General features: G+C 42.5%; 1 protein-coding gene across 2 annotated transcripts in view; it reads left to right on the top strand.

Moving 5' to 3' along the window:
* The window catches only part of LOC135099436 (uncharacterized), a 106,001-nt gene extending 90,311 nt beyond the window's left edge, over positions 1-15,690 (top strand). Inside the window, exons 3-7 of one of the 2 annotated variants that reach the window (XM_064001811.1) lie at positions 11,276-11,376; positions 11,566-12,622; positions 12,737-12,817; positions 13,732-13,818; positions 14,532-15,690. In XM_064001811.1, coding sequence (XP_063857881.1) covers positions 11,276-11,376; positions 11,566-12,622; positions 12,737-12,817; positions 13,732-13,818; positions 14,532-14,657 — 1,452 coding nt within the window. In that variant the 3' untranslated portion in view covers positions 14,658-15,690. The other variant, XM_064001804.1, reaches the window with a different exon arrangement.
* Positions 15,691-18,002: the final 2,312 nt, after the last annotated feature.

Here is an 18,002-nt window from a genome sequence, read left to right as displayed (position 1 = left end):
GTCAGATTATTTCCTGATAATAAAAGGACCAATCATCTAAGACATCATTAACCAGAGTATTTTGTGGTACGTACGTGTTGCATTTTTGTATATGCAATTAATTTATTTATTATTTATTTATTTATTATTATTTTTTTACGTCCGGTTTCCCTAGTCCTCCTAACGAAAGACTTTGATTTGGCATTTGGAACGTTGCCACGATTCGAACCCATGCACCAGAGGACCCCTCGCCCTCCATAGCGCGGGCGGTTCCACTGTTTCACGGGGACCCTTTGCATGTGGAAGATTTGATCATTAATATTATATTTTGTTTAATTCTTTTCCGTTAAGCTGCTAAACTTTGAAATGGTCTTTTCCTTTCTCTATCTTCTCTATTTATCAGCGGACCGGCTGGTTACCTCTCTCTCTCTCTCTCTCTCTCTCTCTCTCTCTCTCTCTCTCTCTCTCTCTCTCTCTCTCTCACGCAGGGAAGCCACAGAACGCCTGACTTCTGATCTTTCAAAAATTTCTGATTGGGGCAGAGCAAACTTGGTATTGTTCAGTGCCTCTAAAACTCACTTCCTCCATCTATCAACTCGACGAAACAACCTTCCAGACAACTATCCCCTCTTCTTCATTGACACTCAACTGTCCCCCTCTTCTACGCTGAACATCCTCGGTTTGTCCTTTACTTATAATCTAAACTGGAAACTTCACATCTCATCTCTATTTGAAACAGGTTCTATGAAGTTAGGCTTTCTGAGACGTCTCCGCCAGGTTTTCTCATCCCCTTCAGCTGCTAACTCTGTACAAGGGCCTTATCCGTTCATGTATGGAGTATGCTTCACATGTCTGGGGAGAGGGCCACTCATAATGCTCTTCTAGACAGGGTGGAATCAAAAGCTTTTCGTCTCATCAACTCCTCTCCTCTAACTGACTGTCTTCAGCCTCTCTCTCATTGCCGCAGTGTTGCATCTCTATCTATATTCTATCGCTTTTTTCATGCAAACTGCTCTTCTATATTGCTAACTGCATGCCTCCCATCCTCCTGCGGTCTCACTGCACAAGACTTTCTTCTTTCTCTCACCCCTATTCTGTCCACCTCTCTAATGCAAGAGTTAACCAGTATTCTCAATCATTCATCCCTTTCTCTGGTAAACTCTGGAAATCCCTGACTGCTTCTGTATTTCCACCTTCCTATGACTTGAATTCCTTCAGGAGGGAGATTTCAAGACACTTATTCTTCAATTTTTGGCTACCGGTTTGGATCCTGTTCTAGAACTGGCATCTCAGTATTCTTTTTATTTTTTTTATTGGATTTTTGTTGCCCTTGGCCAGTGACCCTCCTACATATATAAAAAAAAAGAACAGCAGTAATATAATGGTCAAAAAGGAAACTTTAGATGAAGTTACAGAGATAAAGATAGAAGCCATAGGAGGATAGTTTGGAAACCAAAGCTTTGTGCCTGACTCTATCAAAAGCTTTGGATATGTCTATGGCAACAGCGAAACTTTTACCAAAATCTGCAAAAGATCCCCAGTAGAGCGTCCTTGACGGAACCCATACTGGCGATCAGATAGAAAGTTGTGAAGTGATAGATTTTTTAGAATCTTTCTGTTGAGGATAGATTAAAAACTTTAGATAGGCAAGAAATTAAAGGAATAGGACGGTAGTTTGAGGGATTAGAACGATCACCCTTTTTAGGAACAGGTTGAAAGAAGGCAAATTTCCAGCAAGAAGGAAAGGTAGATGTTGACATACAGAATTGAAAGAGTTTGACTAGGCAAGGTGCAAGCACGGAGGGCAGCGAGGGCATGGAAAACATCATTGCGAAGAATTTTTGATAATTAGGATGAAGTAGTGAAAGGGTGGAGGAGAGGGAGGAACAAGCTCTGAATCATCCAAGGTAGCGTTTTTAGCAAAGGTTTGAGCGAAGAGTCCAGCTTTAGATATAGATGTGATATCAGTGGTGCCATCTGAAGGGAGGAGGGAAAGAAGAAAAAGCAAAGTTGTTGGAGGGAGGAAGGAAAGAAGAAGCAAAGTTGTTGGAGATGTTTTTGTTGGAGGGAGGAGGGAAAGAAGAAGCAAAGTTGTTGGAGATGTTTTTGACTAGATGCCAGAAGTGAGAAGGGGAATTAGTTCTTGAAAGATTTTGACACTTTCTATTAATGAAGAGGTTTTTGGCTGGCTGGCTAGTTTGTTTGTTACTGATTAGCTTCCTTGCCTTCAGGAGAAAGGATTATCTCATTTCATCTATCTTCTTTTTTTTTCCTATAAAATTTCCTTCGAGTTTTCCCTTTTCTAACCATGTAAGGTATTTCTTTCCAACTTGTTTTCCTGTACGGCTAATGCCGGAGGAAATGGAGGGTGGGGAGAGAGCCTTCTGCTTTCCTGTCCCTTTCTTCTATTATCACCATAGTAGTCCTAGGTCAGGTCACCTCGTAACTCTTTGTAAATTTATGTAACACTCTCTCTCTCTCTCTCTCTCTCTCTCTCTCTCTCTCTCCCGCTCAGGTGTCCATGAAATTGTTACATTATCGACAGTAACGACAAAGAAATAATACCATTCCTTCTTATGATATTTACTAGGATATTACAGCTAATGGCAACACGAATTTTTCGAAGATTTGAACAGTAGAGCAATGACACGAAAAACAAGACCAGCTCCCTATAATGTGCTGGCACAGCAATATTATAACATGTACACAGCTAATTAGAATAGAAAGTTGAGTTTAAATGATAAACTCATATATATATATATATATATATATATATATATATATATATATATATATATATATATATATATATATATATATATATATATATATAAGGAGATATATGTTTATAATGAATGACATTATGTCTTACATATCTTCTTTATTAGATTTAAGGTATTCATTGAAGTGTTTGTGTCCGCGGCGCACGAGCTTGCCTTAGGGTTGAGAATAAGAATATAGTACAGTTATGTTAACACACACACACACACACACACACGCACTTGTTGCATTGAAATGAAAAATTCCACCCTTTTAGTTTATATTTCAGAGGAAAGATCTTTCACCACTGAACGAAATCTTACATGTGTTAAAGTCAAAGAACACAATATATTTTCATGCATTATGAAGATGGCGACTTTTCTTTTGGGGAAGTGAGTAGATGTTATTTTAACATCCTCTTCGTCGATCCTTTCTCCTTCGCTTCCTCAGTGAAGAATATCAATTTAGAGACTCACGTCTTGGCTGCCGACTTTTCTTTATGCATGGACGTATGACCTTCATGGGCACATTTCATGGTGTCCTGGTGACCATTTCGGAGGCACTCATGCCTGTTACGTGAACTGACATGTTGACCGTCGACTCTTGGTGACATTCGATATTGGATTTGGGTGTGAAAGACTGATCATCAGCTCGGCATAGTCACTGCGCATGCGTAGTTCTTGTTCGCTTAGGGGGAGCTATAGAGAAACCAGATGCCTACAGAGATCCTTCAGGACAGCGGCTGATGGTGGAGTGTGTGGCGCCGCGACGCTGCGATACTTAACCGGCAGGATGAGTCACACAGAAAGGAAGTACGTCAATCGGGATTTGTAAAGCTTAGCCTTGTTAAAGCCGCTACGGTGGTACAAAGGAGGATTTGCGTGTTGACAGTGACGACCTTGTCTTTGTGTGACAGTCAGTGCAGAGTTTTCTTTTGTTCCAAGATGAAGTGTCAACAAGCCCCCTCGCCGCGTTACGGCAGGACTGCATTGCCCAGCCGCAAGCAGAGTAAAAACTTTCTGGGCTCATGTCTTCCTCAGGAGGCATGGAGGGTCTGCGTGGGGTGATGGCCGCTGCCTGCAGCGCGGGATGCAGCTGCTGATGGAAGTGATGGAGTGGGTGGCGCTGCTGCTGGGGCTGCTGCCCTTGGGTGGCCGCGGAGGACGCTGGTCACCGGGAAGAACGGTTTTGGCCATCGTTATTGCTGGTCTTACACTTCTTACGGACGTTACATTCTTCATAGGTAATGAAACAAAAAATTCACGGGATATCAGTTTTTCTCAAGACAACCTTATACTTGATTCTTTTTTTTTTTACTACCATGGTAATTGTTAGCTCTCTACGCTGAGCAGCTAGGTAAATTAATTATGCTGAAGCCGTGACTCAGATCAATTATTTCCTTACTTAACTATGACCATGCTCTTTTTCAGTGTCTACAGTATGTCTGAGAGAGGTTAAGTCGTCTCGACTGGACATGATCGTGGGCATTTTCATTGTAATATACTTCTTGACAAAGTCCATCGCAGTCTTGTTGATGCTGTGGTTCAAGGGTGAGGTCTTCAGCTCACTCCTCCTCGCTCTCAGGAAAGCCACACAGTTCCTGACTGAGACTCCAGCACGCGCCATAAAATTGGTGCTTTTCTTGTCCTGCAGTTTAGTGGAATGTGGTTTATCAGTGATAACTCACGCGTATTGGTTGGCAGCAGTGTCCACATCTACTCAGCCTTCAGTAATAAGAGCAATCTTCCCCGTCATTAGATCGTTTGCAATATTTTCATTGCCTTTAATCGACATCTTCCCCTTAGTGATGTTGGTGACCGCTGGCCACTTGCTCCACGCTACTCTGGCTGATGCCAATGTGTCGCTCAAGCTGGAAATAGAGCGCCACGACTTCGTAATTCCTAAGGAAAGCCTCAGGCTCCGCGCCCTGTGTGTTCGCTACATCCACTTGCGTGGCCTCCACCAGCAGCTGTCAGAAATTCTTGCCATTCCAATCATGGGATGGAGCTTGGAAAAGCTGTTATTACTTATCTCCACCACATATTCGTGCATTAGCTATGGTAAATATGTAGTTGGAACTTTCACGTTCTACTTGTTCCTGATGATAATTCTGATGGGCGCTGTCTCGCTCTACGTGCTGTGCCTTGTGGCTGACCGCATAGCCGATGAGGTAAGATTGTATTGTCTCATATTGAAATAACCATGCAGTGCATATTTCTTAAGGTTGTTGCGTCATATAACAATGCGTGACTGTAAGGTGTTGATGCATTGGTTTTCTGTGTTGCCCTCTGCAGGCCGCCGCGCCGCTGAGGATCATCGCCGAGGCGGACCTGAGCCTCGGTGGCCAGGACATTCGTCCTGAGGTGGGGATCGAGGTAAGGGCTTGAGATATTAATATGCTTTACTGCATTGGAAAGACTTGTAAATATGGAGAAAAGTGAAGGGGCAAGGCGCTTGTAAGGAAAAGGGTGGCTGGAAGTGGAAAATGAGACTGGGAACATGAAGAAATGAGGATGTGGACAGTGGCGTCTCAAACCCGGCTCTCACATTCACGATAAAACAGGCGATTGCTAACCGTGCTCATTCGCGTGATTTCCTTGTAATGCCCAAGCTATGATGTCACTGAGTTTGCTAGAAGTTCGCAGATGCGGCGAATCAGAAACACTTTCATGCGATGATCTCCGCTAGAAGACGATAACCAACAAATAGAGTGCACTTTGACCGCCTGCTTTATGGTGAGTTAAGTGAAATTAAGAGTGAGAGAGAGGCGATCAGTATGTGAGCGGATGGATAAGCTATATTGAGGAAAACGAGGACGGTGGGTAAGGCGAAATGTGAAGTGTGAATGCAGGCGTGTCCGCAGGTGGCGAGACTCCTTAAGGTGTGCGAGAGGCCGCTGGTCATCCGTCCCTGGGGCCTGTATACCATCTCCCGCTCCAACATGCTGGCGGTGAGTGCTCGGTTCCTCTTAACCAAGGCTTAAACAATGCAAGGCAGACACTGAACACTAACGAGGAAGACTTCCATGCTTGCATTTCACGAAGACTGTTCATGGGTGTAGGTGTAGATGTGTCCACGTACAAAGTGATGCATGTTGCGACATAAAAATTAGATTTTCTTTGTGTACGTTAAACCTCAGCATTGTGAAAGGTTGACTAGAATGGAGGGATGGAAGGTTGTTAATTGCTTCAGTTGGACTTATTATGATTCTCCTTCCCCTTCTCTGTTTCCTCAGATGCTCTCTGCCATTTCGACTTACTTGGTGGTGTTGCTGCAGTTTCAGTCTCCGATGGATATCCCCTCCCCACACTCGCCGCAGGGGAACGATTCCGTGTCGCTCTAGTCGCACCCCGCATTGCTGCGCCGCGCTCCGCCTCACACACTCTTACTTCTTTCCTGTTGCTACTGTCAGCATGATCAGAACAGCAGATCGCTGAACGCCACACTCACCAGATTACAGACTCCGACACTCGGCCAAGCATGCGCAAGAGAGCACGTCTGCTAGCAGCATATTGAAAATTAAGTAGAATTCTCCTAGAAGCAAAGGAGAATGGCATGAAGGGGAAGGCAATGTTTTACTTCGTAAACACACACACACACACACACACACACACACACACACACACACACACACACACACATACACTCACTCACTCACAGTTCGTAACGCATAATGTATACCACCACACACACAAAGTGGACAAAAAACATACGTAAATTTATGCTTGTTTTCATCCAGTACTCATTACAATGACAAGCTCCCTCTGAAAAAAAAAAAAAAACTTCAAAGGACAAAGATCGTTGCTTGTGGTCATATTCTTCAACTTAGTTAATTAAGTTGGTTTTATTTAATCAGTCTTCGTGAAATTTGGCTGACCAGACAGAAATCAGCAGATTCCCGGGAGGAAAGGACGGAAGCGTTAATTGCAGTGTCTCACTTATGTGCCAGTGGATGTGTTAATCTCAGGAAGAAGAAGAAGAAGAAGAAGAAGAGAGAGAGAGAGAGAGAGAGAGAGAGAGAGAGAGAGAGAGAGAGAGAGAGAGAGAGAGAGACGCACTGTATGTACTTAAATCATAGATGTCAAATGTTTGTAATATTATCGAGGTTCTGTAAATTCCTAAAGAGCACACGACCTTTTAGTCAATTTTCAACCTCTATTTTCACGTCCTCTTATGTGTAGTGTGATCACGCAATAAGCATTGTGCATACGAGCCCTAGGACTGTTATTTACTTCTTAATTTTTTCAATGCTAGAAGTGAAAGGAGGGAGGAAGAAAGGAAAGCAATAGACAAAGAATTTACTGCAGGCTGAAGGACACGAGAGTTGACAGAGTAATACTTTATCGTGTGTGTGTGTGTGTGTGTGTGTGTGTGTGTGTGTGTGTGTTGACAAGATCAATAGTTACCGTATGCGGAACAAATTATTTGTTGATTTAGTTTTGATCCCTCTACGTCCGTCAACTGGTAGAGGAGTCAGGCAGCAGGAGTGGAGGCGACAGACCGATAGAGGAAGGGTTGGTGTTCTCGGCCAGTGACGCAGCGACGGTTGGGGAGCAGGCAGTTCTTCCTTGTTGTCTGAAGAGCTAAGGCTTCTCTGTGTGTAGTGTGATTACAAGTCGAGTAATCGTTTTCATTCAGATTAATGGGAATTTTTTTTAAAGTATTGCTGATGGCTATATGTTATGGTAATAGTTGCAGTATTGTTATTATTATGTAATACTGGTGGTAGCAGTAGCAACAGCAGCAGCAGCAGCAGCAGCAGTAGTAGTAGTAGTAGTAGTAGTAGTAGTAGTAGTAATATCTAGTAGTAGAGATAATTACTCCCAGTGAGGTCTAAAGCAATGGAACAGGGGGTGCTGTAAACTTATCATTAAACCGAGATGTGACCTCGCTGAACGTTTCCCTTTGTGCCTCACAACACAAGGGGACAGTCACAGCCTGCCCTCTAAAGACAACTCTCTTCTTCCACACAGAACTACAAGCACCCAATAACACACACGCACCCTTCACTCAAAATTTCAAAATTCATGGCGACACCTACACCAGCCTAGGAGTCCCCATCTGGGGAGGGGACCACATGTGTCCCCAGGTCGGACTGCCCTTCTGGTGACGACCCTAAGTGTCTTGACACACTCCTCAATTTTTTCTTCATTAATTTCTGCAACATTCGTGATCTAATATCTAATTTTCAATCTGTAGAACACCATCTCTCCTCTTCCAAACCTCATCTTCTTTTTTCTCACTGAAACTCAGGTGTCTGAGGCAACTGACAGTAGCCCCTTTTCTGTTCCCTCCTACTTTCTCTATTCTCATTTTCGATCCAGAGCTGGATGTTGCGTTTATGTGCGCAACGATTTAACCTGCTCCCGTGCCCACGCTCTTGAATCTTCCGAGTTTTTCGCCATCTGGCTACGACCACAGTCACTCTCAAACTAAATTTATCTGTGCTGTATATCTCTCACCTAACTCCTCTGACTATAAGAAATTCTTTGACTACTTAACTTCCAAAAGTGGAGCACATTCTGACTCTTCCCTTTTGCAGAGATCTCCATTCTTGGAGACTTCAATGTTCACCACCAGCTTTGGCTTTCCTCTCCTTTCACTGACTATCCTGGTGAACTAGCCTTCAACTTTGCTATCTTCCATGACCTAGAGCAATTGGTGCAACACCCTACTCGTATTCCTGACCGTCTTGGAGATACGCCCAACATTCTTGACCTTTTCCTGACCTCTAATTCTTCTGCTTATGCTGTCACCCTCTCTTCTCCGTTGGGCTCCTCCGATCACAGTCTCATATCTGTATCTTGTCCTATTGCTCCAATCCCTCCTCAGGATCCCCCTAAGCGAAGGTGCCTCTGGCGTTTTGCCTCTGCTAGTTGGGGGGACCTGAGGAGGTATTTTGCTGATTTTCCTTGGAATGACTACTGCTTCCGTGTCAGAGACCCGTCTTTGTGTGCCGAGCGCATAACAGAGGTGATAGTGTCTGGCATGGAGGCGTATATTCCTCACTCTTTTTCTCGAACTAAACCTTCCAAACCTTGGTTTAACGAAGATTGTTCTCGTGCTATACATGATAGAGAGGTGGCTCACAAAAGGCACTTAAGCCTTCCATCACCAGAATCTCATGCACTTAATATTTCTGCCCGGAACCATGCCAAGTCTGTTCTCCAACTAGCCAAAAACTCCTTCATTAATAGAAAGTGTTAAAATCTTTCAAGATCTAACTCCCCTCGTGACTTCTGGCATATAGCCAAAAATATCTCCAATAACTTTGCTTCTTCTTCTTTCCCTCCTTTATTTCAACCAGATGGCACCACTGCTGTCACATCTATTTCTAAAGCTGAACTCTTCGCTCAGCCCTTTGCTAAAAATTCTTCCTTGGACGATTCTAGGCTTGTTCCTCCCTCTCCTCCACCCTCTGACTACTTCATGCTACCTACTAAAATTCTTCGCAATGATGATCTCCAAGTCCTCGTTCGTCTAAACCCTCTGAAGGCTTATGGACCTGATGGGATCCCTCCTATTGTTCTCCGAAACTGTGCCTTCGTCCTTGCACCTTGCCTAGTCAAACTCTTTCAGCTCTGTCTGTCAACATCTACCTTTCCTTCTAGCTGGAAGTTTGCCTACATTCAGCCTATTACTAAAAAGGATGACCGTTCTAATCCCTTAAACTACCGTCCTATTGCTTTAATTTCCAGCCTATCTAAAGTTTTTCAATCTATCCTCAACAGAAAGATTCTTAAACATCTATCACTTCACAACCTTCTATATGATCGCCAGTATGGTTTCCATCAAGGCCGCTCTACTGGTGATCTGGCTTTCCTTACTGAGTCTTGGTCATTCTCTTTTAGAGATTTTGGTGAACGTTTTGCTGTTGCCTTGGACATATCAAAAGTTTTGATAGAGTCTGGCACAAAGCTTTGATTTCCAAACTACCCTCCTACGGCTTCTATCCTTCTCTCTGTAACTTCATCTTAATTTTCTTTTCTGACCGTTCTATTGCTGCTGTGGTAGACGGTCACTGTCCTTCAAAATCTATTAACAGTGGTGTTCCTCAGGGTTCTGTCCTGTCACCCACTCTCTTCTTATTATTCATCAATGACCATCTAAACGAAACTTCTTGTTCTATCCACTCCTACGCTAATTATGCCATCCTGCAATTTTCCACGTCTTTTCATAGACGTCCAACCCTTCAGGAAGTAAACATTTCACGCAGGGAAGCCACAGAACGCCTGACTTCTGATCTTTCTAAAATTTCTGACTGGGGCAGAGCAAACTTGGTTTTGTTCAATGCCTCAAAACTCATTTCCTCCATCTATCAACTCTACACAACCTTCCAGACAACTATCCCCTCTTCTTCAATGACACTCAACTGCCCCCCTCTTCTACACTGAACATCCTCGGTCTGTCCTTTACTTATAATCTGAACTGGAAACTTCACATCTTATCTCTAGCTAAAACAGCTTCTATGAAGTTATTCGTTCTGAGACGTCTAGGCCAGTTTTTCTAACCCCCTTAGCTGCTAACTCTGTACAAGGACCTTATCCGTCCATGTATGGAGTATGCTTCACATGTCTGGGGGGATTCAACTCATACCGCTCTTCTAGACAGGGTGGAATGAAAAGCTTTTTCGTCTCATCAATTCTTCTCCTCTAACTGACTGTCTTTAGCCTCTTTTTCTTCGCCGAAATATTGCATCTCTAGCTGTCTTCTACCGCTATTTTCATGCTAACTGCTCTTCAAGACAGGGTGGAATCAAAAGCTTTTCGTCTCATCAATTCCTCTCCTCTAACTGACTGTCTTCAGCCTCTTTCTCATCGCCGCAATGTTGCGTCTCTAGCTGTCTTCTACCGCTATTTTCATGCTAACTGCTGTTCTGATCTTGCTAACTGCACACCTCCCCTCCTCCCGCGGCCTCGCTGCACAAGACTTTTTTCTTTCTCTCACCCCTATTCTGTCGACCTCTCTAATGGAAGAGTTAACCAGTATCCATTTCTCCGTTAAACTCTACAACTTCCTGCCTGCTTCTGTATTTCCACCTTCCTATGTCTTGAATTCTTTCAAGAGGGAGATTTCAAGACACTTATCCTTCAATTTTTGACTACCGCTTTTGACCCTCTTCTGGAAATGGCATCTCAGTGGGCTTTTTTTTACTTATTGGATTTTTGTTGCCCTTGCCCAGTGTCCCTCCTATATATAAAAAAAAAAAAAAAACTACCACCGCCACCACCGTCATTACCACCTGAAACAATCGATAAAGACACTTCAAGCATCGTTTTTGCCACAAACCTCCATTACTGATGAATGTCACACTTACGTAATCGTTAATACATCTTCACACACAAACTTGAACACCTGAGCGTCATAATATTTCATCGCCACAACACACACTTCCTTACTAATTTTAAGATTTAAAAGTAATTCTCTCCATGTTATGTAGATTCCATGTGTAGGTCTTCGCTCCTTAATATGATAACGTGGGTTGTCATATTAAGAGCACACTAGTGCATTGCAGATTGTCATCTTTCTTGTTCAGGGACACGCCAGAGTGCTGCTAATGGCGAGGGAGTGTCTACCTGTTTGTTCAAAGCATCGAAGTTTTCCTCCTACGATGGTGATAATTCCCTTTGTCGAGAAGTGAGTCTTTTTTCGTGTGTGTGTGTGTGTGTGTGTGTGTGTGTGTGTGTGTGTGTGTGTGTGTGGTGCGTGTGTGTGTTTGTGTGTCACTGAGTCACTGAATCAGCGGAGACATGATGCATAGAGAGGCATAGGCTTTACGTGCCTTCCATTCCTGTCTCCAGTATCGTAGGTAACCCTCTTCCTTAGACATGCTCGAGAGGTGGCTTGGGACGGTGAGGAGCATGGGCGGCACCGGGCCAGGCTGCAGGCAGGGGTTGTGTTTGCAGTGGAGTGGGCGGCGGTGCTTCTGGGGCTGCTGCCTTTGGGGTGGCGCGAGGTCCGCTGGTCGCTGCCCAGGAAGATCGTTGCCCTCACCGCCTCGGGCATCACATTCGCCCTCAACTTCGCCTTCGCCTTTATTTACTTGGGCAAGTTTACAGTCTTTATCTTCATAATAATGTTTGTGTGTCTAGATAAGAACATCCACACACGCACTCACATACTGTATGCGCACGTTGAAAAGTGGAAATTGACATCGTCCTCTTTGCTTTCAGAATTATATATACAAGTGGTTGCCGAGCAAATGAACCTAATGATGTACATCTTGTGTGTACTCATGTACGCATTCCTCTTACTGTTGCCCCTCATCATGCTGCTCTTCATGTGGGTGAAGTGTTCCAGCATCACACGACTCCTCGCTGTTATCAGAGACGACATGCTGCCCGACGCTAGGAAGAAGTGCTCATTGTATCCGATTTTGATATTTTTATATGGTTTTGTTGAGTATTTGACATGCTGTTTATATCGATATAATTGGTTCGGAGATGTGCCATTTATATCCACAGTCTTTGCGATGGCAGTCTGGTACATAGTGCTCTCTCTGTCTTTCATCTGCACCTTTCCCTTGTTGCTGGCGCTGACTGGCGGTTACGTTCTCCGCGCCGCCCTTAAACATACCAACGACGAACTGCAGCAACTCACGTCCCAGCCTCCAGTGGCTGCCATGCAGCAGGCATTTCGAGTTCTCCGTGGTCGCTACGTCTGCCTGCGTCGCTTCCACCAGCAGATGGCAGACCTCCTTTCCTTTCCAATACTGATCTGGTCCCTTGAGAAACTTCTTGTTATAATTTTTGGTGTTTTTTATGTTATAGATAACTATAAGAAAATGGATCTTTACATGAAGATTTCGGTAATCAGCTTGGTTCTGGGATATGTTATGTCCTTGTATGTGTTTACCTCCTTTGCTGATCATATCACACTTCAGGTAATGGATGCCGCGCCTTACAGTTAGTATGTATGTGCTGTGCATTTATATATGAAATACAATTCAGCATGTCTTTACTCTCATATGTTTCAAGTCACTTGTGTTGTACTGCAGGGCGCGGCGCCGAAAAGCATCCTGCTTGATGCAGACGTGGCCAATGAACCTGAGAAGACTGATCCTGACGTCGAGGCGCAGGTATGGCTGTTCCTCAAGGCGCAAACGTTCTGTACATAAATTCATATTTTAATGTTCGTTTTCCACTGCTTCTGCTGCCGCTGATTTAATTCTCACCACTCTTGCTGGTGATGGTGCTGCTGCTGCTGCTGCTACATAACACTGTGTATACACCACTTTTGTTCAACAGTTTGGGAGAATTGACAACGGATTGAATAACAAATACATTATTCCTAGGTATACTTCATGCCCAGGATGGTAACGGAGCTATTAAAAGAATTAACAAAATGCTTACATAATTTCTGCTAAACTTTTCATATATATCTATACTTCACATATGAATTTTAAAATTAATAAACCTAATGTACGCCCCAAAGGACATCATCATTAGTGAGACAGGACTGTTATCTGTCCTGCACCTCGCCGGCAGAACACGAAACAGAAGGAAAAATGAAATAAAAATATAAAGTAATAATAAAATATTTCTTCCTATTCATAGGAAACTCTTGAGTCCATGTATAATGCCAAGAATTAGGAATGTAGGTTGGTGTGCGGTTGGTGTGAAGGCTGGTGCAGGTCTCAGCTTTCTCTGAAACGTCAGACTAGACGTCCATCCATGACAGTGGACGTTGGTAGCGATGGTTATGTAGTAAATAAGATGAAGACTAATATGATTTTATAAATATTCTTATATTAAGTTTACAATTCAAATACAGGCTAAGAAAAAAATAAATTACATACTTGTGAAAAGAATGATTAAAGTAACTATTTTGCATTCAATGTTGAAAATGAATGAATTACTTGAAGTTTTTATAAGGAAATTTATCCCGCGGCAGGAAGGTGGCCGCGGTCATCACACGGAGAAGAGTGAGTGCTCGTAGATACCTGTAGGCGTTCCAAGATCATTATGAGGCTAACCGTGGCTGTGTCCGCAGGTGGCAAGGCTCCTGAAGGTCTGCCAGAGGCCGCTGGTCATCTGTCCCTTTGGCCTGTTCACTGTGTCCCGCTCCAATCTACTTGCGGTGAGTGCCGGGCGTGGCAGCAACGCTGCCTGCCTCCTTCACAGCGCTGGCCATCCCTCGCGTTACGCCCTCCATTGTCATCCTTCACTTATCCATCACTACTTAACATGTTGCCAGTCAACCACACAGTTAATTTGTTATTACTTCTCGAGGCATCACCGCACTTCTCGGCTTCACAGTGTAGTAACTACAGGTCCTCAACTAATGAAATTGTGGCTTTTCTTTTATGGACTTGATTGGTGCAGCTCGGCGTGGAAGACTTCATTAGGTGATGCTTTTTTCTTTGTCTTTCCTTCTCAGTGATGTCTTTCTATCTTGTGTATGAGTCCTCGAATCCGATACCAAACAATTTAGGAATAACTTCATCATTTATGTTCCATGTTCAAAATCTGCCAAACACTGACTGTATGAATAGTCTTCTTTTCCAATCTCTCCACATTAAGGTACACTGAATCTAATGACTCATGGAAATGGTCAAGGTTTCTCTGACGTTATTTCCAGGTGATGCAGTGCCTCAGAGGGCCTCAGTGAGACAAGCATTTCCTTGATGTTCCTTATCATCTTTTTATGTGGACACTTATTTTAAAACTCCATTACCAGGATATCAGTTCTTCCTGGTCGAGTATAAAGTGGTCGATGTGGTCGTCTGGTGACAGGCCTTGTCTTGGCTAATGTTTAACGTCACGTGCTCATGATTATTCTTCACGCGGCAGATTCTCTTAACGGTCTCGACCTACGCGGTGGTGCTGCTGCAGTTCAACGCGGAGAACCTTGGATCTGGAACACTGCCGTTGCCGGGAAACTGCAGCTGCCCTTGTCCTGATGGTTCTCTGCATTGATGGACCCATGGCCACTGCTTCCCTTCTGTGGCCGTCCTTCACTTAGTCACTTAAAGTTATTAGTAAATAATGTGAGAAAAAAAAAATCATACAAACCCAGAAATTATAGAAATATTTTGATCCAGAGGCATTTTTATCAAATATGAATTGATCTACTAATCTGTCATCAAGTGAGAAATTTGAGTGGAGTCTGCAATGTCACTAAATTTCAATACATTTTGCATTTATTATATAAGTTTCAATGTAGCCGAAGCTCTAATCTTTCTAGAATGCAGAATTTGATATTGATTTCAGTAAAAGAACATAGTGAATTTTTTTAGTGACTATTACCTTTCCTAAACATTTTTCTGTTTAGTGGCTTCACCAAACTTTGTTATAATTTCATTCACATTAGTGTATAGGTAGTGCGGTAGAGCAAAGTTTTTGGAAATTTGAAATAAAGTTAGCATTATTTGATAAAGTAAACAATAAGGAACACAGGTCTTGAGGGTCAGAGGTGGATCTCGCTCACCCAAAAGCACCACGGGTGACTGCTTGTTTGCATCTTACGTTATTTAATGTTTGTCCAGAAATCTAGTTCTTGCTGGTTTTGGCAGCTCTGTAAGCAATTAAAGCCATGAACGAGTTTTCTCTTGTTCAGTATCTGTTGCTTCCATTCTTAGCAACCCCACTTCAACTCCATCCCTTATCTCACATCCCGTCTCTCCTTCGATCATCCTACAACAGGTGTTCTTTATTTGTAATCTTCACCGACAGGTTCTTCATCTCTCCAGAACACCACTTATTGTATCCAACTAGAAGCTCATCTGGTGCTGTCACGCTTAGGTTGTCATTACGTGGTCGCGGGCACCGGTTTGAGCTACTGGTTATGTTAGGAGGCACAACAACTCACTGAAGGATTGTCCAGGTGCTAAGTAAAATAATAAACACTGCATAGAGCGGCTTCAGTATATGAAAAGAATCTACGATTCAGAGAGAGCGTGACTGACTAGCTCAGGGAGCAGGTTGTGACTTACTAGGCGCGCGGGAGACACTAACAAAAGTCCACTAACAAAATAATGAAGAGAAGTGTAATAAATGAATGAAGTAAATAAATTATAAACAATATTAATAATTATAGTAATCATGATAATAATAAAAGAAAATAATAATAATAATAAGAGAAAATGAACTTATATGTAAATACTATCAGAAGATGAAAATTAACCTCCTCACCTTGACAGTTATCTTCTCTTTTTATTATCATGCACAACTGTGAGTTCGCCTATGGACAGCTTAGGGTAAATGAAGAAAACCTGTGATAAAAAAAAACAGCTCAGTATAATGACGGCCTTGCTGGTGGGACACGGTGGACTGAAGGTCGTATACTAAAACATTTTAAGAACTACTTTCAGGGGCCACAAACATGATCTTGCGTGAATTTTTTTCCCCTACTGATGATGCATAATACACGTTAAGTTGTCATTGCAGCCATAGGAACACCCTTAAGAACTCTTATAAATTCTACTGGAGCATGTCAAAAGTCGACGAAAAGAAAGGATGAATCGTTTAAAATGAAGTCCACCAGGGATGCAAAACACACCTAAAGCTATTACTATAATTACTGAAACATCCTTTGGAGACCGAGGAACTTCTACTAGATCTGTTAAAAGCTGAAGAAATGATATGTGGAAACGTTTGAAGATGTGTACATGAGACTAGGGGGTTGGAATGACTGTGCATGACGTCTGTCACTCGGCACACAGGGTTTCTTAGCAGCGCTCGGCTTATCTCTGATCGCTTAGTGCGGGAAGTGTCGTTGCTTGTCACGCTCCCAGGGGATCTGTTATAGCTTATATTTACTTTATTTACTTAATTCCAGTTCAGCGTTACTTCTCTGAATCCTGACCATAATTTCCTGTCCTTAGGCAAGAGTCAGTTGTCACCAAGTCATCCTTTAACTGCTTCCTTCCCTCGCCTGTGATTCTTGGCCTTCCTCTCTGCGACCTCTCCGCACCGTGTAACTCTATTGTTAAAACTATATATATATATATATATATATATATATATATATATATATATATATATATATATATATATATATATATATATATATATATATATATATATATATATATATATATATATATATATATATATATATATATATATATGAATTTGCAACAACAAAATCACATTTCTAATTACTATTAATAAGTTACTGCTGCTACTACTACTACTACTGCTACTACTACTACTACTACTACTACTACTATTACTACTTCTACAGTCATATTATTAATGGACGTGATGTTTCAGGTCTTCAATGTACTTCATTATTAAAAAGTAACGATTGTTGTATTATATAATGTCTAACCCCCCACCTCTCTCTCTCTCTCTCTCTCTCTCTCTCTCTCTCTCACCCCAATACGTTGGACTTAGTCCAAGGGATCTCAGCCTTTTGCAAGTTGCCCCACCCCCACCAAGCTGGTTAAATGCAGTTGGGGTGCCCCTCCCCCTTGTGCCACCTACTCAATCCCCTCCCCAACTATGCCACTATACATAGATAGATAGATATATTGATGGATAGATGGACAGGCCTTGATGTATCTCCTTTGTATTAATAGTCAGTGAGTTCGTGATTTTCCGAGAGCGAGAGCTGAACGAGGAGGAGTAGGAGGAGGAGGATGATACTGTCATTAGGAGATCAACAGTGGTTGCCTATCCACATCCATTTGTATGGTTCGTGTGAGATGGATCTTTGTTGCAAGGAGTTTGTTCAGTTCCCGTTCACATGTGTGTTCCTAGGTCGAACATAATTCCAGGCAAAATTCTTGTCATACGTGTCGTGCCAGTGACATCTATGCCAGGGTCGTGATATGAGTATGTCTTCCATACGGACAAATTTTTCGAGCGCCTTTCTTACAATTTGGCCAGAATGACAATTCAGGTAGACTGGGGAGTCAGTATGGCAATGATGGAGAATTTAGATCTTGTTTAACACACTGACTTGCAAAGAATGAATGTAAACCTGTACTGTAACTTTTTGATTTTTTTTTTTTCTGAAACATGGCTATCGGAAGTACGGGGTGTAACACGAGCTTCTGTAGATATTGCTAGAACTCAAATTACAAGTTATTCTAAGAAGAAATGTTGTATGCAGTACATATGCATTTTGAGGTTTTGTTTATGTGTTTGCGTGATATGAAGTTCAAGTGTGAAGTCCATGGTGGGACGTGTGGATGCGGAATATCATTTGGTGAAATTGTGAATGAATCAATCATAATTTCTAAGTTTTGGAGAATTACAGTGTCCCATAACAAGACGTGTGATGTTAATAGACAGGTGATTTAATGAGAAATATTA

The sequence above is a fragment of the Scylla paramamosain genome, chromosome 4 (genome assembly GCF_035594125.1).
Source record: "Scylla paramamosain isolate STU-SP2022 chromosome 4, ASM3559412v1, whole genome shotgun sequence".
NCBI lineage: Eukaryota > Metazoa > Arthropoda > Malacostraca > Decapoda > Portunidae > Scylla > Scylla paramamosain.
The sequence above is the reverse complement of the archived record's forward strand: the minus strand, read 5'-3'. Positions and strand labels throughout refer to the sequence as shown.